Here is a 25875-nt window from a genome sequence, read left to right on the forward strand (position 1 = left end):
TATATGTCCACCTACGATCATGAACGTTCATAATTTATTTTGATTGAACGTGTAAATGGTCAAACACACCTCAATTCAGAAACCTGAAATACATCAAACAATAATGCAGCAAGTCTTCTGCAAACAAGGAGTGTGTAACATCCATTTTACATCATGGTAAATACAACATGGATTCACAAAATAAGAAAACGACATGCCCACTCGTCCAACCACAAGGATGGTAGCACATCCTTTTAGCTACTTGCAACTGCATCACTTGCTGTTGCTTCTGCTTTCATCTTGATCTCGACATTGTCATGGACTCCCTGCAACAGCATCTCACCATCGTATGTGACAATTTTTCGTTTCTTTGCTGCGCGTAGAGTTCCAACTAGAGCTTCAAAGATGTTGGCGCACCTATCATCATTAAATAGCACACCAAATGTAACCTGCAGAATTAAGAAGAGATGCCCAGGTAAGATGGCATGCTTCTCCCAACAACTTCACAAGATGCCTCTCTCAACAAATTCACAAGACGTCTTCTTTGTATTGTGTGATGGAGAAGAATGAATTTACTAAACGGCCTAATATCATGTTCAAATGAAACGCAAAGGGGTTAAAAAAAGTTGCAATATATTGTGTCTTCATTAGGACAATCAGGCAATCCAATCTTCCCCAACACTTGCACACCTAATTTTGTTGTTTCTGACTCAACTTATAATGAAAGGTACACCATATTGTCCCCTACAATATGAGAAATTGAGGAAGGAACATGTTCTACATCATACTTAGCTAAAAGCATCTCATGGCCCTTTGATAGATACCCAAATGGTAGACCTTCTTACGTAAAAGTGAGGTTTCAAGTTCAATCCACATTGTATCCCTTCCCCAACTCACAAAAAAAATAAAGTAAAGCATCCTTAAAATAATAATAATAATAATAATAATAATAATAATAATAATAATAATAATAATAATAGCATCTGTAGTAATACTTGCAGAACCACAAGTAGAAGAGACGACATTATCTACTTGTCGATTGCAAATTGCTCAGGTAATGACCATCGATTAGTTGTTATCATGAGAATGGAGGCTGAATACGAACTAGTATAATCCAATCCATGTTTGGTTGATCTCTAGTAAGGCAAGCCTAATAATAGCTCGAATGCTCATCATTGACAATGGATGGCTAGGCCGAGCGAGGGCAAAAACACCAAACGAGCAATACAGAGACGGATGCAGCCATCATTGACAATGGATGGCTAGGCCGTCAAGTTATTTCACTATAATGAAATCTATAGCACACAATTTCAGGTTTTATAAAACTGAAATAAAGTTTTTTGATTTCCTAGCAATCATCTACTGTAAGAAGCAAAATCTAGAAGGCGTGCGATCATATAAATCTCATGAGCAAGCACAAAATTCCTGGATCTAAGAATTCAAAAAAAAAATGATAAAATTGATTATACAAGCTCACAATCTCTGTTGAAGAGAACATCCAGATAGGGAAATTGAGGTGGATCTGAATGAAATAGAAGCATAATCGAAATTGAAAAGAGATGGAGAAATGCGAGGAGAGACGACCGTGTAGGAGCCGTCGGATTGAAGTTTGCCGAGACGCTTGATCTCCTCTTTGAGGCGCTCCACCTCTTCGCCTACGTTCATGATTTGAGTGTGTAGATGGGATCTGTTTTTCTCTTCCCAGATATTTTTGTGCTTGGATTCAGAAATGCGTTCTGGTTTTATAGTTGTATTCCCATAATTCGTAATGATTTTATACACAGCAGCTTCAGTATGTGCCATGCCATGCCATGGCAATTGCGATTTGTAGGTTGCTTACCGTTTTCCAATAAAAACTCAAAAAAAAAAAAAAAAACATATGCAACTATCAATTGACACGATTTTAGTTAGGGTTGGCAAATCGTGCGGGTCGGGTCGTTATCGGGTCGACCTGATATCGACCCGACCTGATAAGGGAATGTTCGAACCCAACCCAAATCCGACTTGATACATCTAAACCCGAACCCGACACGAATCCGATATCAACACGATTTGAACCGGATTGACACGACACGATTTGATAATGACCTGATAACAATACGATTTGAATCGGGTTGACACGATAAAATAACGACACGATCCGATTACGACCTGATAACAACACGAATTTGATTTGATTCATTCACAACAACAACAACAACAATAATAATAATAATATTTATTATTATTATTATTATTATTATAATAATAATAATAATAATAATAATAATAATAATAATAATAATACAAGATTCGTCACATATGCTCAACATACCCAATCAACATAGGAGGAATTTAGAAAGAGACATAAAAGTATAATAAAAGAAACAATAGTTAAAAAATGGAAGATATTGAAACCCTAAACTAAACTAAAGTAAAGATAAACTTGGGTGTGCGGCGGAAGTTGGAAGAATGGAAGATATTAAAACTCTAAACTGAAGTGAAGATAAAAAATTAGAAATAAAAAATTAAAAAATTAAAATAAATACTTCCTCCGTCCAACTCTCTCTATCCACCTAGCCTTCTTTGCACGAAGAAATAAGAATTTAGGGTTTGTAAGTAAATCAGGCTGCTCGTAAGTTACTTTAAGTTCGATTTAAAAAAATAATCGTTCAATTTTTTTTAGTTTGTTTCATGAAGTTCGACAAATAAACAAATTAAATTTGAATTTAGTAGTATTTGACTCGTTAGTTCTTGAACAAGTTCGTTAAGTAATTCAACTTGAATTATAAACTATTAGCAGGTACAATTTATAATTATCTAATATAATTAGTAATAATTGTAGTATAGTAAGAAATACTACTTCATCGGTCCCTCAAATATCTTTCTTTCTTTTTATTTTGGTCCGTCCCCAACATATATTTCTAAATATTTTTTGAAACAATTCCATTAACTATTACACTTACAATCTTCATTTTTTGTAAGATTAATGCTCCATTAATCAAATACACAACTAATTTTTATTAAAATTTTGTGTTCTTTTTTCTTAGAAAGATGTTTGATGGACGAAGAGAGTATATTTTATTATTTTGAATGATATAATTTATTTTAAAAAATAATTAATATTTTATATAAAATACTCCCTCCCATTTTTTATAAATATCGTTTCAGCAATCTCCATGAATTTGGTTTTATATGTCGTTTGAGGGTGATTAACCAAAATTAACCTCATTTATTTTCATTAATAGCTTTCAGTTCCTTTCTTTTACACAGTATTTGAAGAGTCCTCCTTTATTTTCATTAGTGTGAAAGGATTATAATGAGTATAAAATTAATTTCTTAAAATTTGTGTAAAACACTAGAACGACATTTATAAAAAATAGGAGGGAGTAAATCTAAAAGATTTATATAAATTTGATTAAATTCGTAAGTCTTAAAATATTCAATAACAGAACTTTAGATTCGAGTTGATACAAAATGAACGTTATTCGACTCGACTCGATGCGAATGTAGGCGAGATGAAGCCAGCACCACTTGTCTAATCACAAATTTATTTACTAATATTTTAATATTTTTACTCTCTTAAAATAAATAAATAAGTACTTTGAGTGTGGGCCGTCAGTCAACCCCCACTATCGGCCCATTTATTAATATTAATATTATACTCTCTTCGTCCCATAAATCTTGACACGTATTCATTTTAGGCTGTCTCACGAATCTTGACACATTTTAAAATAAGGTAATAATTAGTCAAAAAATAAGGGGTCTTAATTATATTATATCTCCTACTTTATCACTGTATTACCTTCTTTCTCATACTTTATCATTTATATATATTTTATTACCTACACACTTAAAACACTAATGTACAACTCCTTAATTTTCTTGTCGAAACCAAACGTGTCAAGATTCGTAAGACGGAGGAAGTACTAAATACAATATTTAATGCATGCTTAAAATATTACTCACTTTATCTTATTAAATACTATAATTCATTTTTTATTTTATATTATTCCATTATAATTTATATTCATTTCTATAAATAAGATTTAATTTTTTTAAAAATATAAATTCTATCAATTTTACTTGATTTATATATTTCGTAAATTTTCGTGTCAAAAAATCATGTTTAATGGAGCTAGTCTGTGGCATACGGCATACGGCATCGGGCATACGATAGAATATCTTCGACGGACCTAAACCAATCTCGATAGGTGGGGCCCACAGAGGCAAAATCCCACAAAATCTCCTCTTTGTTAATTCATTCGCGACATTCTTCGATTAAATAAATTTTAAAACAAAAAAAAAGGTGTGTATGTAAAATATTAAAATAAAATAAAAAAGTGTTAATGGTGATACATGAGTTGACTCAGGGCAGGCAAATCTGATGTACGGACCACCACACGCCTCCACCATGAATGAGACCTCCATTACCAACGACCACCCCACTGCTCATCTCGATGACGATGACGACGACGACGACGACGACGATAACGATAACGATAACGATAACGACGTCGTTCACTGCCCCAATGCTCACGACAACCCCTCTTCTCGGATCAGGTACGACCCCCCCAACGCTGCCCACTCACCCCACGCCCTCGCCGTCCTCGACACCGTCGCCTCTCACGCCCTCTATGCGCCCGATATGCCCCCGCCCCAGGGCCCCTCCGCCGCCGGCGATGGCGCCGCCGACCAGCTCACCCTTTCCTTTCAGGGCGAAGTTTATGTTTTCGACTCAGTTTCCCCTGAAAGGGTATTCCCTTCTTTTCTTAGTTCTAATTAATTGCCTCAAATTTTTAATTTTTTTTGTGTATTCAGTGTATGGGATTTTGTGTTTGCGATTTGAATTCAGTTTAGCCCTTAATTGCGTCAACTATTGACTGCGTTAGCCTTCATTCCTTTATTTCCCAATCCAAGGGATTGCAATTTTGTGTTGCTCAACTTGTATACTTTTGAAGTTGCTGTAGATTTCTAGAAGGCCTTATGATGTGTTCTGCAAGGATTGTGATTGTTTATTTTTTCTTTATTGTTGTTTCAGGTTCAGGCAGTTTTGTTATTGTTGGGTGGGTACGATGTGCCCACCGGTATTCCTACTCCGGGGATGACACCTCAGAGCCACAGGGTATGATTGGTGTAACCTTCAAGAACTCGGATTTCTCAACTTGGTATCTGAGTTATCTTTTGTTTGCTCCTATTTACTAAAACAGAACTTGGCTGATTATCCTGGAAGGTCGAGTCAGCCTCAAAGGGCTGCCTCTTTGAACCGGTTTAGAGAGAAGAGGAAAGAACGTTGTTTTGAAAAGAAGATCCGTTATACAGTTCGCAAAGACGTTGCCTCCAGGTTGTAATGAGTTTGAGATTGTTCAATAAGTGTAAACTCTTTTTGTTGGATCATGATTCCGGTTGAGCCTTTCTTATGATTATGTGCAGTATGAGTTTCCTGGAACCATTTTGAAATATCCAGTGAAATTTTGCGATGCAGGTTCTTTTAACTGCTTCAAGTAGATATGCCTAGAAGCTCTAATCACTCTGATTTTGTGAGATTAGGGATCTGGTTTCATTAGATATATGTATACCTGCTTCTCTTTATTACCATGAACTGAATTGGAGAAGCAAAAAACTTGCCTTTTTTTTTTTTTTTTTTTTTTTTTTTTTTCTCCCTTTTGTTTGAGCACGTTGTTGCATTATATGGTTGTAAATAAGGGTTTAGCAAAAGAATGAAGGTTCTGGTTGAGCTGCTGCTTTGTTATCTTAAATTCTTTATACTTTGTGTAGTGGATTAAATTTCAAAATGTTTTAAAAACGATTTATGGTTCTGAAATGGTATAAAAATGTGGCTGAAAGAGATTCATTTATATGTTTCATATCTGCATGGTCATGTCTGGTGTAAAAAAATGTGCTTGAAAGCAATTTATTTATGTTTTTGTAGTTTGGACCAACTCAACCACTTATTCGTATCAAAATGTCATCTTTATCCCATGCATATGCCATCTCCAGGATGCAGCGCAAGAAAGGTCAGTTTACGTCATCAAAATCAATGCTTGAGGAACCAGGATCATCAGAGTGGAATGGAAATTCTGGCCCGGAAGAGCAGGAAACCTCGTGAGTGCCTCTATATGTTTAGGGTTTTTATTTTTTGGCTGGTGAATCTTAATGGCTTTTTTGCTTCCTGGTCATTAATTTAATGATTTGAGCTGCCTTTGAATTCAGTAGTTTATTTCTTCAGTTTGTTACCTTTATGACTTTCTATTAAATGCTTCTCTTGCTAAATTCCAACAGGTGTATACATTGTGGGATCAGCTCAAAGTCCACCCCTATGATGCGACGTGGACCAGTTGGGCCAAGAACTTTGTGTAATGCATGTGGCCTCAAGTGGGCCAACAAGGTATGTATGTGTCATTTGAAAACTGTAGGTTTTCCATTTTTTGGCTAGAGTGACAATGAGTGTCCCCATTGTGATTTCTGATTGAGTTTTTCCATTTTCTGATTGTTCAAACTACACTTTGCAACACCTAATAAGAGTTGGAAATATTATTTTCTCGTATGAATGCATATGGCATTTTATAGCTTGGCAATTAGCCATCTTGCTTTCTTAATGCCTGCATTTCTTGGAAATCACTTGAGACTGACTGACCAAATAAATCTGCACAAAATTGTTGTCTGGTAAAATTTACTGATTTTGTAGTCATTTTTGTCTTCCTGAGTTGGATTCGAATGTATATGTCATTGTTTGCCTCTAGAAATCTTTCCATCTCCTTTTTGCCCGTCTCTTAAATACATATGTGGTTTGGTTAAACATTGAGTGCCTGTTTTGCAGGGAGTCTTGAGGGACCTGTCAAAACTTCCCATTATTATGAAGGTTCATTTCGACCCATTGAACTGGCATTTTGTTCTACTCTACTACCGACAGAATATACATTATACAAACATATAGCATTTGGCTCCAATACGATCAAAATCGTGGGGCTGGGCTAAAAGTTCCTTTCTTATGCCTTGTTTTCGTTTCTCCTTGACAGCTCAACAGGGAAACAAAATGCGAGGATACCGGCATGCACCCTTCTACCGCGATCACATCTTCCAGTGGCGACAACTAATCTTAGAGCATTGACAACAAATAAGAAAGCCCATTGCATTTCAAATTGTAATCAATTTGTCTGTGGTGGTAAGGTCGAGACGTCTAGTCACCTGTTAGATACCTCTCAACTTGGGATTGTACATATAACGGTGAGGTGGATGTGCATGCAATGCTAATCTGGAATGTGTTAGGCGGCCTGATTCGACATTGATTATTCCTTGTGCTGGACAGAAATGGATGCTGCCTACCTCCATTCTTTTTTCAGATGTAAATATTCGTTTGGAGACAGATCCATCATAATTGAATTATTGTCTTCAGTAGTAATCTCATCAATATGCATAGAAGTGGTGGAATTAAAGCTTGTTTGAAAGAGGATTGGGAAATATTTGCTCATTTATCTAAACCGTTGGAAACGGTGTGTTGTTTTTGTAATTGATTAGGCACTGTAATGTTGCGTCTCTTCATTCAATTCAATATGGCTACGTTTCAATTAAAATATCATTACATCATCTACAAGAAAATTGAAATCTAATCAGTCTTGGAGGCTTGGAAGAGGAAAATGAGGATGACAGCCATTGAGAGCGGGAAGATGAAGAGCAGCGACATCGAGGGCGGCTGGACGGGGCCGGGCGCCATCCCCAGCGGCAGAAGCAGTAGTAGTATTACTATAAAGAGCATCGCCACCACCGAGCCCGCCCCCCATCCGCCGTACTCAGCCTCCTCCTGCGCCATGCTTTCAACTGCACTAGAAATCTATTCGATGTGAGGGATTGGTCACGTCAAGATAAAAATATTCACATTTATTTATACATTGCATGGTGGCTTTTGGCAGCGGGCACACCTGTTGGTGGGAAGACGCATACACAACGTTTGGATTCGTTTGTACAAATAATCCTTCGCTTCTAAATTTCAAGAGGCGCAACATTTCAGTGCTTCCAAATCCAAACTAAAACAAAAACTGGCTCGAAATCTGAGGGAAAGAAATGGAAATGGAAGAGAAGAAGACTATATGAAAAACTCAGGCCTTGGAAATGGAAGTTTCTTCAACCCTTGGAACTGCCACTAGTAGTCCTGTTTAAGTTGTTCCTCTAGTCAAATTTGTCTCGTCACATATAAAATAGAGAAATAAAATTAATCTTTTGTTAATGGCTCAGAATATTGATTCTTATTTTCCAGGATAACACACATAAAATAGTGTAATAAAATCTGGTTATGTGTTGAGGATCAATGCTTAGGTCGAAATCTCTTGATAGAATAACCTCAAAATCTAGTCAAATTTGTCGTCACTTTAATACTTTCACTATTTCTCAAAAATGAACAAATGATAAAATACCACAAATCCTTCCATATTTCAGAATTTCAAATACTGATTTTAAGTGTAGGGTAATTGGTGTATAAATACATGAATTTTACTCATTTTTTGGTATTTAACATGAACTTTAAATTCTAGTTATAAATACATGAACTTTAAACTTATAAATTTTTGACTCGTTTTTCATTTTTTCCCAAATTAAAGCTGACTTGGAATGCCTGAATTTTGACGAGGACAATTCTCGCTATAAAAATTAATCTTCACCGTTCAATTTTTGATCCATTTTTTGTATTCCGAATTTCTGAATTTGACTTTCTCAATGATGAAATTAGCTTTCTAAAACCCCAAATCTTAAAGGCGAAATTTACTTTCTGAATATGTGAAATTTGTAGACAATTTTTTCACTTTCATATTTTAACTTTGAGTTATTTTCCTCAAACAAAAAATGATGACGCTCTGAATTGTCCACATTAAGATTCAAATATTTCAAGTTAGCTTTAATTTGAGAAAAATGAAAAACATGTCAAAAATTGAATAAGTTTAAAGTTCATGTATTTATAACTATGTTTTAAATTTTATGTTAAATACCAAAAATGAGTAAAGTAACTAAAGTTCATGTATTTATAATTAGAATTTAAAGTTCATGTTAAATACCAAAAAGTGAGTAAAGTTCATATATTCATACACCAATTACCCTTAAGTATAATAAACATTCATTTACATATTATACTTTGTTTACATACGAAGAAAAAAAGAAGTTGATCCTGCAATATACTAGGGAAAAAGTACAACCAAATTCATCGAATAATCAAAATCCACACAGAAATATTTGGAACGACAAAATTGCATACGCTAAAAACAAAAGAGCGTTAACCAGCTGTACTAAAATATGCTGCTTCTTTGTTTACAGAAATGTGAAACTTATGAGAAGATAACATGAAAAAACTGCAAACATTTCCACCTCTTCTTATATATAATTATATATAATCAAATAAAAACGGTTTCAGCTCTCACCGCTTTTCCACCTCTCATAAGCAACTCTCATCTATATCAAGGTAATCAAACTATACCGTACGCCGTTGTTAGTCGTTCTAAGATGTAAGTAAAGAATATTGCCTGTCCACCGCACTAGATCTGCAAAAATATGGATGCGCCTCGTTATAAAATTTGTCCTGAAGCATTACTGGAGACTTATATATCAATGGTTGGATATAGGCCAGCGCCAGAACTAAAATGTGTTCATCTCCTTCCACGCCTCCCGGATCAGAAACCTCACGTGTTCTTGCGCCTCTTTCTCCGAAGCATTTCTCTCCTTCATGTAACACTGGACTGCTTTCAGCACGTCACCTCTCTTCAGCTCGTGCTACATGTAACCAAGAGTAATTAAATCAAATACTAGCTATTTCTTTGGAATATTAATTAATTAATTAGGCAGATACATACTTGAGCTGTCCCAAGATCGTCAGCAAGCCTTAAAATCATTCCTGATAAGTAAAGAATGTGATGATATTGGTACAAGAGATGGATGGCCATTTTGTCGGTGGAGTTTGGGAATGTGAAATAGAGTTGGGATATTATGCTAGGAGCTGCTATTGAAGTCTTGGCGTTGCTCAGATATTCTTCCAGGCTTGGTGTATATCCATTGTGGTACCACTTTGCCTCTTGGAAACATGCTCCACTCAAATCTATCCACTGCCAACTATGTCCGATCATATCTCTCCAACACCGCAAACTAAAACTAAGAAAAAAAATAAACCCCAGAAATGAAAAGCAATTACCAGAAAATGCATGGCTTTTGGTACGTAATCCTGAATGCTTTTCCGCACAATATCATAATACGACCTCAGTAACAACTTTGTAGCAGTAATCTCAATGGTCTTTTCGTCTGAGTCAGGTTCTGACGACCTCAACACACTAGGGGGCTTTCACAAAATTAAAAAGAAATTAATCCATCAAAACATATTACAAATTTTACTACAGATATTAATAGTTTAATTTTGCTAGAAATAATACTTTGACCGAGTACCTCTCTCAAATGGATCATCGACATTCTCTGTTCCATGCTTTGAACAGGTTCATTAAATGGATTGCTGGTCGAGTTCTCTTTAGGTGATGTATGATTGTCATTTCCGCCAAATATTGAAGATATTCCCCAACTCGAACCAGCATTGCTTACTAATAAGACGCATTTAATGATTGTCATTAAATGTATGATTTTATTGGATCTTCTATTAGGTATAGACTAATAAGAAATTGTCAGCAAAGTGTTTGAGTTCTGCACCCACTAAAAGTAGTGTTAACTGTCAAATAAATATCCTCTTTTGACCCACTTTTGAAATGTTTCATTAATGACTCCACCTTTTAATTTGTTTGTAGCAATATCCACATCCCCAATTTTTTAAGCATCAAAACGACCTCGTTTCAGCGGTGAAATAGACATCGTTTCACCGACCAAGTTCGCTGAGAAGATTGGGAGGACTGAAATTGCTACAAATCAAAAAGTGGTAGTCATTATAGAAACGCTTCAAAACTAGCGTCAACAAATATGGGTCTAAGATGGTGATTTGTTTGGCGATTAACCCTTACAATTGTATATAAGCAGTCCATTTCTCTGATCAGAGAATGAGAAAAAGAAACTACTGAGAGAAGATTACCAGACTGAGCAGTTTTCTCGACATCTGAGGCAGATCGAACACCCTTATACCATGTAAAGAACAACAAAGGAAAGTTGTTGATTTGAGTAAAGAACACCCTTCTCCACTGTGATCCCACAACAAAGAACAAGCAGAAATGGAGGACAAAATCACTGCAGAAAACGGCAAAACTGAAATCGAAAAAGACGGTTCCATCGCTGGGTTCGATTCTTTGCACCGCCTCCTCCAGTCCTCCCTTCCTCCTCACCTTTTTCAGGTCAGATCAACACCATATTTTTTTTTCTAATTGCAAATCCCTCCGATTTTTTCGTGAGCCTAATTCTGTTGGATTTTGAGTTGAATATCAACTGTTCGATGGAATTTACATAAATTTTATTGGTACTATCGGTTGCGACAGGAAGCTAGCCGATTGCTTATTGGGCTAAACTGTGGAAGAACGCTTGATTCTGTTGCTCTTCCCGAGCCTGCCAAATCCCTTTCTGTAGAACATGATTTTGATCTTCAGGTATGTGCGCGTGTGTGTGATTCCTCATTTTTTTTCGGTGATGTCAACTTGAAGAAGTAATTTTTCACTCTTTTCATTCAATTTGTGTTCATAACAATTAATCCTACTATTCCAAAGTACACAATCAAACAAATTTGTTGCTGAAGTGATGGTCTGTTAATCATAGAATACTTGATGGCCTTTAAATTTAGTGGCAGAAACTTGTGTACACTCGGATGCACCATCCGCCTAATTAAATACAATTAGGGTTCACTAATCCCCAACGAGGGTTTATTGGTCCTGATTAAAGTTTACTAGTCCCCAATTAGTGTTTAGTAGTCACAATTAGGATTTAACTAGGGCGGATGCACTGAAGTGTGCCTCTAAATTAGTTATCTTGAAAACATGGAGTGATGTTTTGCACTTGATTGGATGCCAAAAAACACATATTATTGAGATGCTATTAGTTTCCTTTTACATCTTGAATCAATGGATGTGTATGGAATATTTAGAGATTATCATGGAAACTATGAGTTACTGCTTTTGTGTCGCTGTAATTGTAACATCAGTTGGTTGATATTTGTTTCGTTGCATATATATGCAGGCATTTTCGTTTCGTGCTGATACTGAATCACTGAGAGAACCTCGCAATGTGAGGGTGGGCCTGGTTCAGAATTCTATAGCTCTTCCAACTACAGAACCATTTCTTGATCAGAAAAGGGGCATATTTCAGAAATTGACACCGATCATTGAAGCTGCAGGCGCTTCTGGAGTCAACATATTATGTTTGCAGGTATTTTTCCATAAACAATCACAAACTCTGGATGGCTATAGGGGATTAACTACAGACCATCAATGCAGGAGGCATGGACGATGCCATTTGCATTCTGCACTCGCGAGAAGAAATGGTGTGAGTTTGCAGAGCCAATAGATGGAGAATCGACAAAATTTCTTCAGGAGTTTGCTCGGAGGTACAATATGGTTATAGTAAGCCCTATCCTTGAAAGGGATGTGAACCATGGGGAGACACTCTGGAACACTTCCGTGATAATTGGAAATCATGGTAATATAATCGGGAAGCACAGGAAGGTAAAATGTTGCATCACACATTTGGTCTACGTATTGTTTTCACACGAACGTGTCTCTGAATGTAATCGTTGCAGAATCATATACCTAGAGTTGGGGATTTTAATGAAAGCACGTACTATATGGAAGGGAATACTGGGCATCCTGTGTTTGAGACAGCTTATGGAAAGATTGCTGTCAATATATGTTATGGAAGACATCACCCTCTTAACTGGCTAGCTTTCGGCTTAAATGGTGCTGAGATTGTTTTTAACCCATCAGCAACTGTCGGTGAACTAAGCGAACCAATGTGGCCCATTGAGGTAGCCTTTCACCCTTCCACTTTTTGTTTGTACTAACATATTACTTTTGCAATTCTTGAGATGTATTGAGTGCTAGATCGGTTAAATTCATGTATGTACTTTTGCAGGCACGTAATGCAGCCATAGCCAACAGTTACTTTGTATGTTCGATCAATCGTATTGGGACTGAACATTTCCCAAATCCATTCACCTCAGGAGATGGGAAGCCACAGCATACAGATTTTGGACATTTCTACGGTTCCAGCTACATATCAGCACCCGATTCCTCTTGCACGCCATCTCTATCCCGTCACAAGGATGGCTTGCTGATATCGGACATGGATCTCAACCTCTGCCGGCAACTGAAGGACAAGTGGGGATTTCGCATGACTGCCCGCTATGAGATTTATGCAGATTTGCTTGCTCGTTACGTGAAGCCCTATTTCGAACCCCAAATCATTTCTGATCCACTGTTGCATAAGCAAACCATGTAAGGAGAACTGAAAGTAACTGGGAATTTGGTTCTGAACTTGGAGTGTGCTTTTGCCATGGGGATTCCAAGCTTCTGTACAAGGTTGTGTTTGTGAATAGTTTTATTTTTACTCAACGTTAATGCTCGTCATAATTTAATTTGTTTGTGGTAACTTTGGGACTTGCAAAGCTTCCATGAATAAATCTCGTGTTGTATTTAAGGTCTGTCATTATTCTATTAAGTTAAGCTTTTTTCTAAATTTATGAATCGAATATGTACTAAACAGATTTTTTACCCTCTCTCGCTTCTTCTAAAATGGCAACTCATTTATCTAAAATGGTTACTCATCATTCCAGTGAAATTTGCCCACAAATTAAACAAACATATAGATGAAGCTTATGTATATTTGTCCCCAATTCTGTCCACAGAAGAACAAATAAGAAGACCTTTGGATACTTCTTACTCGTATAGGCATTCCACCTTACGTCACATTTTCTCTTTGTTGGGCTAAATGTATAGAATAGGAGTGGGCTAGCCTGGCCCGAACTTAAATTGGATTGCAAAAATGCTCAGGCCAACCCAACCATGAACAGGCCATCATGCCAGATTGGCCCAATTTACAAGATCATCATGTAATTGAACTTGAAAACAAACTTTAAAACATTTCAGCATCCACGCACCCGTGCCAAGCTTCCGGGTTCGCAGGTGGGCCGCTCCCTTCAAACTACGGGCTTTGCAGCAATCGAGCCCCATCTCATAGTTGGGTTCATCTCATGCCCCCCCGAAAGGTGTTTGCACGCGCCTCTCTGTACCCTCTTCTACGCCCAGCGCGCAAAGGCATGCCTCACTTCAATCCACTATCCTCCCAGCAGCGGTGCAGGCTCAAGCGATATAAGCCCCTATTGTGAATGCTTTTAGGCTTTCGGCTTTAAAATGTTAAGCTCAAGATTTGAACTTAGCATTGAGGGGGTGATAGGATAAGACCATGACTAAAACACTACCGTCATCTTATAGTCATATTTGAAACCTGTATAAGATATATAGGTAGTGTTAAGTTGAAAATTATGTCAAAAATTGAATAAGTTTAAAGTTCACGTATTTATAACTATATTTTAAAGTTTATGTTAAATACCAAAAATGAGTAAAGCCCATGTATTTATAATTAGGATTTAAAGTTCATGTTAAATACCAAAAAATGAGTAAAGTTCATGTATTCACACACCAATTATCCATAAGTATAATAAACATTCATTTACATATTGTAGCTGTTTACATATGAAGAAAAAAAGAAGTTGATCCTGCAATATACTAGGGAAAAAGTACAACCAAATTCATCGAATAATCAAAATCCACACAGAAATATTTGGAACGACAAAATTGCATACGCTAAAAACAAAAGAGCGTTAACCAGCTGTACAAAAATGTGCTGCTTCTTTGTTTACAGAAATGTGAAACTTATGAGAAGATAACATGAAAAAACTGCAAACATTCTCTTCTTATATATATAATCAAATAAAAACGGTTTCAGCTCTCACCGCTTTTCCACCTCTCATAAGCAACTCTCATCTATATCAAGGTAATCAAACTATACCGTACGCCACTTAGACGAAAAAATGGTCAACGTTGTTAGTCGTTCTAAGATGTAAGTAAACAATGTTGCCTGTCCACCGCACTTGATCTGCAAAAATATGGATGCGCCTCGTTATAAAATTTGTCCTGAAGCATTACTGGAGACTTATATATCAATGGTTGGATATAGGCCAGCGCCAGATCTATGTCCACCACCATAATAAGTATCAGAGTATAATGGTGAGTGAGGCTCGCTAGACTTTCGTGATCTTGAGTTTTTGGAAGAAGGGCTATATGATTCCGTTGAACCACTGTCGTACAACGATGATCTTAGGAGCCCATTGATCCTTGGCAGGCCAGTTGGATCATTATTCGAGGAGTAGCCTCTCTCAACAGTCTCAGCTTCAAGCGGCAGTTCATCAATTGTCTGCATAATCAATTCAGTTCAACCAAATGCGCAATTCGAGGTAATGTCAATTTCAAGGAAAGGCATAAATTTTCACTTTCATGAGCATCAACTCAAAAATATAAAGCACTAACCCGGAAAGCTTGCTCTAGGACCTTAAGTGTATCATGAGTCTGCTTTCTCTTCGTGGCAACCTCATCTGGCTCCCGCAACAACTCTTCAAGCAAGTTTTCTCTGCTCACAAAATTACAAAACACAAGTATAATTTGTGAACTTACAAAGAACTAGATAATCATCAAAGCCTACTAATTAAATTTTAAATGGGATTGTTCAATGGGTAGCAAAATGAACTAACACTATCATCCTGGACACTCAACCTAGCTTCTAGACCATGTTGATTTAGATGTCTTTTCTTTCATTTGCAACATAAAGGTCCAAATTTTACTCTTCATCATCTAAATCCGGTGCCCTATTCATCGCATAACGATACAAAAAGTTGTTAACATAGAATATACCTGTACAATCTTTTTATGAATTCATTATGAAGCTCTCGCTTTGTGTGGTTTACCTGTAAGTTTCAAACGAAAAAAGGGATAAAAACAAATTCCATTAGGGATGGCAAACAGGACAGCCGAATTTCAGACTGCTAAAAGAGCTAAACCATGCATCAGAGAGGAAACCAAAATGAAAAATATGGGAATAGAAGAATATAGATCATTAAGCTATAAAGAGTACAAAAGTTGTTTCCTAACATTCCATGCAGGATAGCCACTTGATATCAAGGGTCCTAATTGGTTGATATCATAAAAGCATAAGGGCCCGTTTGATTTTCAGTATTGGATTAAGCATGATATAAATTATCCTGATAATTTAGTGTGGATTAGTCATGATTTCTAATCTCAGATGGGTGTTTGATATCTTTGGTAATTAATCCCAAAAAGTGTTTGGTATCCATTGAAATAGGTTGGATTAACATATCAAATACCTAAATTAGTAGCCTATGGAGGGGGTGGAATAATTAGTGTGGGTTAATCCCATGGGGGAGGTGGGATAATTAGTGTGGGTTAATCCCACAAAATAAGCTAGGGTCTTGGGATAAACCTGGAGTTGACCATATTAGTAACACATAATATCAAACACTACATAAATTCATATTAATTTAACTTATCCTGCTTTTAAACCCATATCAAACAGGCCCTAAGAATTTAATGAAGTGGGCAAAACAAAGGAGTAGACGACTACTACTAGAAAGAAGTAAGCCTTTCTCCCACTATGTATGGCCAACTATGTCCGATCATATCTCTCCAACACCGCAAACTAAAACTAAGGAAAAAAATAAACCCCAGAAATGAAAAGCAATTACCAGAAAATGCATAATGGCTTTTGGTACGTAATCCTGAATGCTTTTCCGCACAATATCATAATACGACCTCAGTAACAACTTTGTAGCAGTAATCTCAATGGTCTTTTCGTCTGAGTCAGGTTCTGACGACCTCAACACACTAGGGGGCTTTCACAAAATTAAAAAGAAATTAATCCATCAAAACATATTACAAATTTTACTACAGATATTAATAGTTTAATTTTGCTAGAAATAATACTTTGACCGAGTACCTCTCTCAAATGGATCATCGACATTCTCTGTTCCATGCTTTGAACAGGTTCATTAAATGGATTGCTGGTCGAGTTCTCTTTAGGTGATGTATGATTGTCATTTCCGCCAAATATCGAAGATATTCCCCAACTCGAACCAGCATTGCTTACTAATAAGACGCATTTAATGATTGTCATTAAATGTATGATTTTATTGGATCTTCTATTAGGTATAGACTAATAAGAAATTGTCAGCAAAGTGTTTGAGTTCTGCACCCACTAAAATTAGTGTTAACTGTCAAATAAATATCCTCTTTTGACCCATTTTGCAATTTATGCTACTTTTGAAATGTTTCATTAATGACTCCACCTTTTAATTTGTAGCAATATCCACATCCCCAATTTTTTAAGCATCAAAACGACCTCATTTCAGCGGTGAAATAGACATCGTTTCACCGACCAAGTTCGCTGAAAAGATTGGGAGGACTGAATTGCTACAAATCAAAAAGTGGTAGTCATTATAGAAACGCTTCAAAACTAGCGTCTAAATTACAAAAATGGGTCTAAGATGGTGATTTCTCTGGTGATTAACCCTTACAATTGTATATAAGCAGTCCATTTCTCTGATCAGAGAATGAGAAAAAGAAACTACTGAGAGAAGAAATAACAAATATTACCAGACTGAGCAGTTTTCTCGACATCTGAGGCAGATCGAACACCCTTTTTCCATGTAAAGAACAACAAAGGAAAGTTGTTGATTTGAATAAGAAAAACTAAATTTCAGTGTCCATCGAGGGCACTGGGTGCCAATAGATTACTTACTTGCTCTGGAACAATTCCATTCACTTGTCGAGAAAGTACGGTCCGAGATGTGAAATTTCTTTCAAGGTGAGATACTTTTTCTGATTCTCCTGTATCCTAAATTAAAATCAAAACAAATAATAAACCCCTTGTGAACTAATGAGCACATACTTTATAAAAAAAAGAAATCAAAGTGCACTCACCTTGTGCTTTGCAACGGGCGCCACAATTTTGGACTTGATTTGCTCTGATGCAGCCTCTAGAGCTTTTCTTCCACCAATAAAATCTGGATTCGAAGTGTTTATGAAATCCATCTACGGCACAGTACATTCACCAAAATCCGATGTTAAGAAATTCAGTAAGTTATAAACAAAAGCAATAGGTTAATGCAGATAACGATCCTTTAAATTTAGATTATCACACAAACATACAGAAGTAGCCAATACAAAAAAATCTAAGCCTTTACCCCACTATATAGATTATATCTCTCCATCAGTTTCCATTGAAACACAGTTCTCAATAGTATAGTTAGCCAATCTTTTAAATTTATATAATATTTAAACTTAAGATTTAGTTTCCTCCATGAGTTAATCATGGTAGATTGTATTGACACAAACTGTATCATTTTCAGATGCTCCGCTTTCAGTTCCACCCAATCACTACTCCACATATCCAAAATTTCACAACTCAGTGAGAGGTTCTAAAGGAAACATGTGCACTGCATACTTATAAATTAACTAGACATTGTACTTATAATGGTTTAGCACAAAAGAATTAGAGTCGACATAATACAGAAACACTATGAATCATTTCCAACTCTTCATTCTATGGGATGCAGAGTAGAACGCCACTCATTTTCTCATCCATAGAAAGAGAGGAAGTACAGGGAAAGGACATAACAGACATAATATCATATCGCAAATTGTATCATATCATGGCATGGCAGAGTATTAGTACATCATCAGCAACTTCATCCAAAAATCTGGAACTTACTTTGAATCGACTCAGGTTATTTTGCTCATGAGATTTTCAGTATTTCAGAGAACAGAAAGACCTAAACACAAACACCATGACTGAAATTACCTGTGTTTCAACATGACTTTCCACCATTGCCTCCGTTGGCCGAAGACTTTCTTGCAAAAAATCTCTGATAACAATATCAATGCGTTTTCGTAGGACCGGAAACTGTTGGAGCTCATTTACCATACAGCGATGGCTCATCTAACAGGAAACAACCAAGTTAAGGTCAACATACAAAGATGACTGCAGTGAATATCTGAACTCTGTGATACCAAGTATGCACCTTGATCAGCTCATCATAGATAAATCTGGTGCACTGGAGACTTGGATCCAACAAACGTGCTATTTGCCTTCTAACAAGAACTTCAAAAGGAACCTATATGTTCGTATTATTTTGCAAGCTAAAAATTAGTTGGAAGGCTTTAAAAGTGAGAACTGATAGGATTTGAGCTTTCCTCAAAATATCCAAGATAGATAGGAAGAAATAATAAAATAGGCAAAAGACATACTTCTGGCACAAAGAGTGCAGATCTGGTACCAGTTGCATTTTGAATGGCAGTGCGGATATCGTCATCAGTTAAATCCTCACAAGGATCTATATCCTGCACAACATCATAAAAAGTATATGACTTCTTAAGAATTTCAATTAAATCAATTGGTTGCATCAAAATCATTTAGAAGCTAAGGATTAACAGAATTACTCCTAAGAGTAGTCTTAACTTGCCGAGGAAATCCTAGTGGCCATGTCATATTACTCAGTAAATGGAAGAATATTAAATAACCACATATTTTATTATGCATCTTATATTTTGCATAATTCATCTTAATCCCTCCATTTGAGTGACCGAAAACACACAGTTCAATGTGTACTGTTGAGAAATTATTCTTTAAAGAAAAAGGGTTGGCACAGGAAATTATGAAAACCTGGAAAACCTAATTGCATCATGTCACAAACAATACATTAACAAAGTAATGGACTGCAGTAGCCCACTAATGCGAGCTCAGCGTTCAATAAACTACATTAGAATTTTCCAAGACTTCATAGGGCATGCCCATAGCGTTCAGATCAAGAGGACAAACCTCCAAGCACTTCACAAAAATATTTTGGAATATATAATGTATTCTTGCTCCTCCAGAAAGCTCAGATGTTGACATTCCTTCACTCTTGCCTTCTATCATTGAAGAGAATGCTGTTCCCAACAAAAAACTATAAATTAAAAATCAAAATCAAAGAAGAAGAAAGAACAAAGTCTGACAAGAAGCAAGCATTGAGATATCCCTGATCATCCTGCCGTTTCCAATAGAAAGGGTATGATGTTCTGGTAGTAACAGAATATTCCTCCCTGAGGAGGGTTTAATGTAATGTTAAAGATTACCATAATTAAGCAATCAGGAAGGTTTTTGTGGCTGGATATGATTTAACGCAATCCAAAATATTATTGCAGATACTAAAGAAAGACAATATCAGCATCTTCTTCCTAGTCCACTTCCAATCACAGAATAAAAATAAGCTAATTTCATTGATAGCTAAATACAAGATATACAGGGAAGGAATGGTGATGGACAAATACAAATGACCCTAAGGGATAAAATTCCAAACAATCATTAATGCCTCAATTATGATACAGCCTCAGTGCAATGATGTACATGATATTACGATGTGCTTCAAGCAAGTAGAGATAAGCAAATAAATATACATGTTTGAGTCCCACATATATGTTATACATAGAGAAAAAGAGAAGCATACCTTCTGAATATCTGGAAAGAACGTTTAGTATTAGAGCACCTTTGCCAGCCTGTTCACCATGAAAGGGTAACGAATTGGCAATCGAGATAGTTTGTTAGTTTTCTGAATACCCAGCTAAAACAATCAGATCACCAACTTGAATAAAGGATAATACTTAAACTAGAAAGCAAATAGTCATAAATCATCACAAAATCCAGCTTCTATTTGCAATTACTTGTGATGCCATACAGAGGGAGAAAGGGTTGGTCATATAACATAATTTCATAAACTAGAAAGCAAATAGTCATAAATCATCACAAAATCCAGCTTCTATTTGCAATTACTTGTGATGCCATACACAAGGAGAAAGGGTTGGCCATAAAGTCTTGAAAAGAAAGAGCATTAAAGTCTTGAAACAACTTCAAGGACAATGGCCATGGGTTTAAATACCTTTGACTCAGAAACTTCTCCATAGCTAGCATACTCCTTTGCCACAGAGACCAGGGCGGCACTAATGCGCGACTTCAAACCCGGAAGAACATTCTTAATATGTTGTACCAAAATCTGTTAAGAAGTGGAGAGATTACACCATGCAGCACGCATTATGAAAATATCAATATACATACTTAGGGCTAGTTTGATAGGCAGTATGACATAAGGCTTCACATGTTTGACTGTGATGTTTTTTACCATATAAGGTAACCATATTATATTTGCTTGGATGTATTAAAATATCACAACATATGTACATACTTAAGTTGGTACTCATTCTCAAACAGCATTACCTGGTTCAACTTCATGGCCAACTGTGGGATTCCACAACGATCAGCAATATCACTGTACACCTATAAAATATAGGTTAACAAGTGGCCATATGAATTACTTGTGAGGAGGGCAAGAAACCAATCAGTAATAAGAACAATCAATGGCATACTGGACGAGTGTGAAAGAACTTCTCTTCTGCAACAAGTGCATCTTTGATACTTCGGTTCCGCAGAATATCCTGTTGAACACAACATACACATTGTTAAGGAAGTGTAAAAAAGTTGTCCAGTGATTCTATAATCGAGGAAAGAGAAAATATTAAATGACAGCGGTATACTTATTTCTATTTTTGCTCACCAGAGATTCAGAGAAAGAGAATATGAAATATAACTCAAAACTACCTAATGAAATAGAGAAGTAAATGCATGTACATCAGCTTCTAAAATATCATAACAGTTATCAGTATCACAGACATCTCAGCAATATCAGCTTAAAACAAAATAAGGTATAATATGAGAAGGTCTAAGTAAATGAAGAAGAAAGCTTTAAGTAGCCCAAACATCAAAGAGTTTAAACATAAGAGCGTAATTTTTTCATCAAACAACTTCAGCCCTGCTCCAAGTAGATGAAATATAAGGAACTGCAGCGAGTATACTTTATCTATATGAAACTGAAAAATTACCTCTTGACTGCGATTTACAACACCTACATAACCAAGGCGAAGCGGAACCACTTTCCCAAGCAAAAAGTTGCGTGCATCAGTACCTCTATCCATTATATCCAACTGTAGCAACAAAATGAACACAAACAAAGCCAACTTAGATAAAGTGCAAACAGAAACTGGAAGTACACAAACAATCGTCTAGCCTAACATTTTCACCTTTGTAATAACACCAATTGTCCTGTGACCTGAAAATAGAGACTTTCAGATGTGATCTCAAGAATCCAAAAATTAATTTTTACTAGTGATAGAAACTGAGTGTAGGAAATAATATTTTCAGATAAGTAAAACCAGTGGACCTAACCATCAGGATCAACGCATTGTGCCATCTGAAGAGCATCTGAGTTAGCCAGATCGGCATTTGCTGGTGTCACAGCCAGGATCAGGCAACTTTCACGTTTAATGACTGCCGTTATCATATTTCTAATACGTGTTTCAATGTCAGATGGCTGATCACCAACAGGAACTTTCGTGAGACCCGGTAGATCCACAAGAGTAATGTCAAGAACATTTGGAGAATAAATCTTTAAGCTTATTGGTTTATCTGAGACACCTTTGTTTCCCCCTGCTTCTCTCTCTGTTGCAGCCTAAACAGATTGCAACCTCATCTAGCGTTAAGAGGCAGCCAATTCAACAAACTCTAGAGGAACAGAGAACTAGAAGCAAAAGAGTAACATTTAAGGAAACAGAAACAATACAGGCAACAATGATTTGAATTTTACAGCTAAAAGTGAAATGAACTGATGGATCTTGTTTGGCACACAAAGCCACTAGATATCATTCTGTAAGAGGAGTAATCTATGTATAAAAATTGCATAACCAAAATTGACGTTTCATAAGCATGACATTTCAAATATGGAAGCATGATTTACAGAAAAACCAAATATAAGATCTACATTCTACATAGAACCTTGGTGAATGGATTTCCTTTTGCAGTCACTATTTTTTAACTCTGTAAAGAGTTTAGTAACTGTCATAGCATCAAGAAATATTAGTAAAGAAAATTCATCAATTGAAAACCAAGGGATGGGTTCCAAACTACCACTAAAGTGAGCCAGTAAAGTGGTGAAGCTCAGCATTTGACTTTTGAGTCTTCAACCACCCCAACATCTTCTTTGGAGATGACCACATCAATACAAAAACCTCAGGCAATTGTACACATAAACCTCACCACACCATGAAAGGAGAAGGTGATAATAGAATACATCAATCTACTCAGCTAGGTTCGAATCAAGGCAAGCTCATCCAAAACACACACACAAGAATGTTTCTACCACTAGGTACAAGTTATCCTTCATTCAAAGAAAATTAAATTAAATTTAGTACCTAGAAAATGTTCGCATGCATGCTTATTTAAATTAATCGGACAACTAGCTCCAAGTCATTGGCTTGTTCCGAACATTAAGAAAATGCCACAAGACCTTATTGTTCCAGGTTTCTAGTCCAACACCTAATCCACATTTTCGCTAAAAGGCATTACGCCTTGATGGGTTCAAATATCACACCAACCTATATATTACAAAACCAACACGTTAACTCAGATACACATAGTTACACTAATTCGTTTACCATACAAATCATATCATATTATCATCTAAAATGGAGTATAAAAGACGATTTTTTTTCGCATGCGAAACTTACCTGTATCTCCCTCCGGATTCCACTAAAATCAAAAAACTTCTTCCCCGGTAAATGCAAGAACTCCCCCCATTCTTCCTCCTCGTCATCGGCCTTTCTCTGTCTCTGGTGGAGCTGCAGCGTGAGCGGGCGGCGGGTGCAGATGTCACTTCCACGCGGTAGAAAATCACGTCCTACGAGCGCCTCCAACACACTCGATTTGCCGCTGCTCTGGCTGCCGACCACCGCCACCTGCGGCAAGTCGATCGTAGACTGGCTTCCTAGCTGCGCGAAAATATCCTGCAGTTTGTTCGCTATGGGTATAACCGAGCTCCCAAACGGCGTCGCCGACGAGCCGCCGTTCGACGCCGCCGATTTCACCTCCGTCATCAAATTGATCGGTTGAAGATCGGCGCAATGTGAAATTGAATGTTGTATTTTGGTTTCTGGTAGGTATGGATGTTAAAACCCTAGTTAGGGGATTGTGTGAGCGGTGGGGATGAGAGCAGAGTCTGAAATAGTAAGGATTTTAGAGAGAGAAAGAGTGTGCGAGAGAAACTTGCGCGAGGATCCTCCTCCTTCACGTAGCGCACAAGCAAACATTGACACACACTCTTACCGCAGAGAATGGGGGATCCCGGCCCGGCACCGGCCACCGCGCTAGTCTTTTTTTCTTTTTTTAATTATAAACACTTACGTGTTATTCGTTTAAAATAGCGATAATATGAAAAAATAGGGTCATTATTATATGGTGTTAATATATAAGAGTAGCCACTTTTATATAGTAAAAATAAATTTTACCCACTCAAATAAAAATATAAAAAAATACTCACTTTTTGTATTAAATGACTAAATTACCCTTCTATATAAATGGACAAACCCTAACCTCCTTTCATTCTCTCATTTCTCTCTCTCGACACGCTCTCTCTCCTCTCTCTCTCTCTTCTCTCTCTTTCTCTCTAATCTCTTTATACACTCTCTCTCTCTCTTCTCTCTCTTTCTCTCTAATCTCTTTATACACTCTCTCGATCTCTCTCTCTCTCCTTCTTCCCCAACCTGCGCTCTTTCTCTCTCTCTCTCTCTCTCTTCGCCCGTCTGTCGCCGCCTTCATCGTCCGCAACAGAGTTGGCGATTCCGGCAGCTTAGTGGTTGCAGCACCACCGCTGGCAAAGATCTCTCCCTTTCTCTATCTGGCGGACAGATCGGAGCTGCGTGGACAGATCTCTCCGTAAACATCAGATCAAAGCCCCTTCACTCTCTCCCCTCTCACTCTTTCTCTTTCTTCCCGCTCTCTCTTTCTCACACCAAATTCAACATGAACACGGTGGATCTGAGGGAGCTGGCGGCGGTGAGGTACGGGCAGCGCGATCTGCAGAATTCAGATTTGAGATCTCTGTCATCGTCTACGAGGATCTCAAATTATTTCTCCATCTTTGAATCATTGGGATGAGAATGAGAATGATTTAGAGATTCTAGATTTTGGGGATTGTTCTTATTCAATTACTTTAAGAAAATATGCCATTTAGAAGAGAAATTTGAGGAAAAGTTGAATTCAATTTGAATTTAATAGAAAAAAAATATAAGTAACGAAGAAATTGATGAAAATCGCGCAATTTTGTATAAATGTTCTTGAATTCACAACCAGATTTATGAATTCACAACTGAATTATCGGCGTTGGTTGTGAATTCACAATTGAAATGGTGTTGATAGTGAATTCAAATTTTATTGGTTGTGAATTCACAACTTGAAAAAGTGTTGGTTGTGAATTCACAACTTGAAATAGTGTTGGTTGTGAATTCACGCGAATTCACAACCAACACTTCTTATTCACAATCAATACTTGAATTCAGACTCAGTTGTGAATTCGAGTTGAATTCACAACCAGTGAACAGTGGGTATTTGTAAAATTTTTATATTAAGGGTAAAATGGTAAATGTGGGTATTTTTTAAAAATTTTATATTAGTAGCTAATTTTTAATTTTACTAAAGGAAAGTGGGTATTTTCAAAATCCACTCTATTTTATTTATATGAAGTGGTAACACTATTACTAGGACGTGCATGATTCAATGCACGGTAAATATTAAAATTATAAGATATATTCAAATAATTTTTTTATATATGAGCGTGAATTAAAATTTATAAAAAATAATAAAGAGAAAAAAAATACATTTTATTTGTTAATAATTTATTCATTTCAAATTCATTTTTATGTTTTTATATCATATTAAATATCTTGTCACAAACTTATATTTAAAATAAATATTGAATATTTTTCTTCATAATCAAATTTGACTATGTAAGGGTTAATTACGCGAAAAATCATGAACTTT

At 36.5% G+C, this 25875-nt stretch overlaps 6 protein-coding genes across 8 annotated transcripts; 2 read left to right on the plus strand and 4 right to left on the minus strand.

Moving 5' to 3' along the window:
• Positions 1–20: 20 nt before the first annotated feature.
• LOC131005163 (costars family protein) lies at positions 21–1844 on the minus strand. The gene is made up of 2 exons (XM_057931981.1): positions 1564–1844; positions 21–428 (listed from the first exon to the last, which is right to left on the minus strand). The coding sequence occupies exons 1-2, from the start codon at positions 1780–1782 to the stop codon at positions 234–236; spliced, it is 414 nt and encodes a 137-aa protein (XP_057787964.1). The 5' UTR covers positions 1783–1844; the 3' UTR covers positions 21–233.
• A 2383-nt stretch (positions 1845–4227) lies between these two features.
• LOC131005161 (GATA transcription factor 24-like) lies at positions 4228–7532 on the plus strand. 3 transcript variants are annotated; one of them, XM_057931978.1, is made up of 7 exons: positions 4233–4714; positions 5000–5083; positions 5169–5302; positions 5959–6063; positions 6241–6346; positions 6779–6820; positions 6978–7532. In XM_057931978.1, the coding sequence occupies exons 1-7, from the start codon at positions 4346–4348 to the stop codon at positions 7053–7055; spliced, it is 918 nt and encodes a 305-aa protein (XP_057787961.1). In that variant the 5' UTR covers positions 4233–4345; the 3' UTR covers positions 7056–7532. The 3 variants fall into 3 exon arrangements, 2 of the variants coding, with proteins under 2 accessions (XP_057787962.1, XP_057787961.1); XR_009095210.1 differs by lacking the exon at positions 6978–7532 and having other exon boundaries at positions 4228–4714; positions 5891–6063; positions 6779–6826; XM_057931979.1 differs by having other exon boundaries at positions 4228–4714; positions 5891–6063; positions 6241–7468.
• On the minus strand, positions 7044–8160 carry LOC131005164 (uncharacterized). The gene is made up of 2 exons (XM_057931982.1): positions 7878–8160; positions 7044–7776 (listed from the first exon to the last, which is right to left on the minus strand). Exon 2 carries the CDS (start codon positions 7766–7768, stop codon positions 7565–7567), a length of 204 nt encoding a protein of 67 aa, XP_057787965.1. The 5' UTR covers positions 7769–7776; positions 7878–8160; the 3' UTR covers positions 7044–7564.
• A 1271-nt stretch (positions 8161–9431) lies between these two features.
• On the minus strand, positions 9432–10551 carry LOC131005167 (sabinene synthase 1, chloroplastic-like). The gene is made up of 4 exons (XM_057931984.1): positions 10375–10551; positions 10127–10270; positions 9792–10040; positions 9432–9711 (listed from the first exon to the last, which is right to left on the minus strand). Exons 1-4 carry the CDS (start codon positions 10549–10551, stop codon positions 9577–9579), a joined length of 705 nt encoding a protein of 234 aa, XP_057787967.1. The 3' UTR covers positions 9432–9576.
• A 335-nt stretch (positions 10552–10886) lies between these two features.
• Positions 10887–13584, plus strand: LOC131005165 (beta-ureidopropionase). The gene is made up of 6 exons (XM_057931983.1): positions 10887–11258; positions 11400–11507; positions 12091–12279; positions 12348–12575; positions 12650–12874; positions 12982–13584. Exons 1-6 carry the CDS (start codon positions 11139–11141, stop codon positions 13345–13347), a joined length of 1236 nt encoding a protein of 411 aa, XP_057787966.1. The 5' UTR covers positions 10887–11138; the 3' UTR covers positions 13348–13584.
• A 1101-nt stretch (positions 13585–14685) lies between these two features.
• On the minus strand, positions 14686–24264 carry LOC131005168 (dynamin-related protein 3B). The gene is made up of 20 exons (XM_057931985.1): positions 23568–24264; positions 22231–22513; positions 22086–22114; positions 21888–21989; positions 21375–21443; positions 21226–21285; positions 20891–21004; positions 20462–20510; positions 19795–19904; positions 19224–19316; positions 18998–19090; positions 18778–18915; positions 17898–18008; positions 17716–17811; positions 17571–17613; positions 16915–17063; positions 16664–16810; positions 15816–15868; positions 15435–15534; positions 14686–15321 (listed from the first exon to the last, which is right to left on the minus strand). The coding sequence occupies exons 1-20, from the start codon at positions 23931–23933 to the stop codon at positions 15061–15063; spliced, it is 2466 nt and encodes an 821-aa protein (XP_057787968.1). The 5' UTR covers positions 23934–24264; the 3' UTR covers positions 14686–15060.
• Between the last annotated feature and the right edge of the window lie 1611 nt (positions 24265–25875).

The sequence above is a fragment of the Salvia miltiorrhiza genome, chromosome 1 (genome assembly GCF_028751815.1).
Source record: "Salvia miltiorrhiza cultivar Shanhuang (shh) chromosome 1, IMPLAD_Smil_shh, whole genome shotgun sequence".
NCBI classification, from domain to species: Eukaryota; Viridiplantae; Streptophyta; class Magnoliopsida; order Lamiales; family Lamiaceae; genus Salvia; species Salvia miltiorrhiza.

Excerpts from the sequence above, each read along its gene's own strand:
- LOC131005164 (XM_057931982.1), bottom strand. The coding sequence starts at position 7,768 with ATGGCGCAGGAGGAGGCTGAGTACGGCGGATGGGGGGCGGGCTCGGTG.
- LOC131005167 (XM_057931984.1), bottom strand. The coding sequence starts at position 10,551 with ATGACAATCATTAAATGCGTCTTATTAGTAAGCAATGCTGGTTCGAGT. Across the intron at positions 10,041-10,126 it reads CAAAAGCCATGCATTTTCTG|TGGATAGATTTGAGTGGAGC; the intron begins GTAATTGCTTTT and ends CATAGTTGGCAG. Across the intron at positions 9,712-9,791 it reads ACGATCTTGGGACAGCTCAA|CACGAGCTGAAGAGAGGTGA; the intron begins GTATGTATCTGC and ends GGTTACATGTAG.
- LOC131005165 (XM_057931983.1), top strand. The coding sequence starts at position 11,139 with ATGGAGGACAAAATCACTGCAGAAAACGGCAAAACTGAAATCGAAAAA. Across the intron at positions 12,280-12,347 it reads TCAACATATTATGTTTGCAG|GAGGCATGGACGATGCCATT; the intron begins GTATTTTTCCAT and ends CCATCAATGCAG. Across the intron at positions 12,576-12,649 it reads TAATCGGGAAGCACAGGAAG|AATCATATACCTAGAGTTGG; the intron begins GTAAAATGTTGC and ends TAATCGTTGCAG.
- LOC131005161 (XM_057931978.1), top strand. The coding sequence starts at position 4,346 with ATGTACGGACCACCACACGCCTCCACCATGAATGAGACCTCCATTACC. Across the intron at positions 4,715-4,999 it reads ACTCAGTTTCCCCTGAAAGG|GTTCAGGCAGTTTTGTTATT; the intron begins GTATTCCCTTCT and ends TTGTTGTTTCAG. Across the intron at positions 6,064-6,240 it reads CCGGAAGAGCAGGAAACCTC|GTGTATACATTGTGGGATCA; the intron begins GTGAGTGCCTCT and ends AAATTCCAACAG.
- LOC131005168 (XM_057931985.1), bottom strand. The coding sequence starts at position 23,933 with ATGACGGAGGTGAAATCGGCGGCGTCGAACGGCGGCTCGTCGGCGACG. Across the intron at positions 18,916-18,997 it reads TCTATGATGAGCTGATCAAG|ATGAGCCATCGCTGTATGGT; the intron begins GTGCATACTTGG and ends GTTTCCTGTTAG. Across the intron at positions 17,812-17,897 it reads CGCCCGTTGCAAAGCACAAG|GATACAGGAGAATCAGAAAA; the intron begins GTGAGTGCACTT and ends ATTTTAATTTAG.
- LOC131005163 (XM_057931981.1), bottom strand. The coding sequence starts at position 1,782 with ATGGCACATACTGAAGCTGCTGTGTATAAAATCATTACGAATTATGGG. Across the intron at positions 429-1,563 it reads AATCCGACGGCTCCTACACG|GTTACATTTGGTGTGCTATT; the intron begins GTCGTCTCTCCT and ends TTAATTCTGCAG.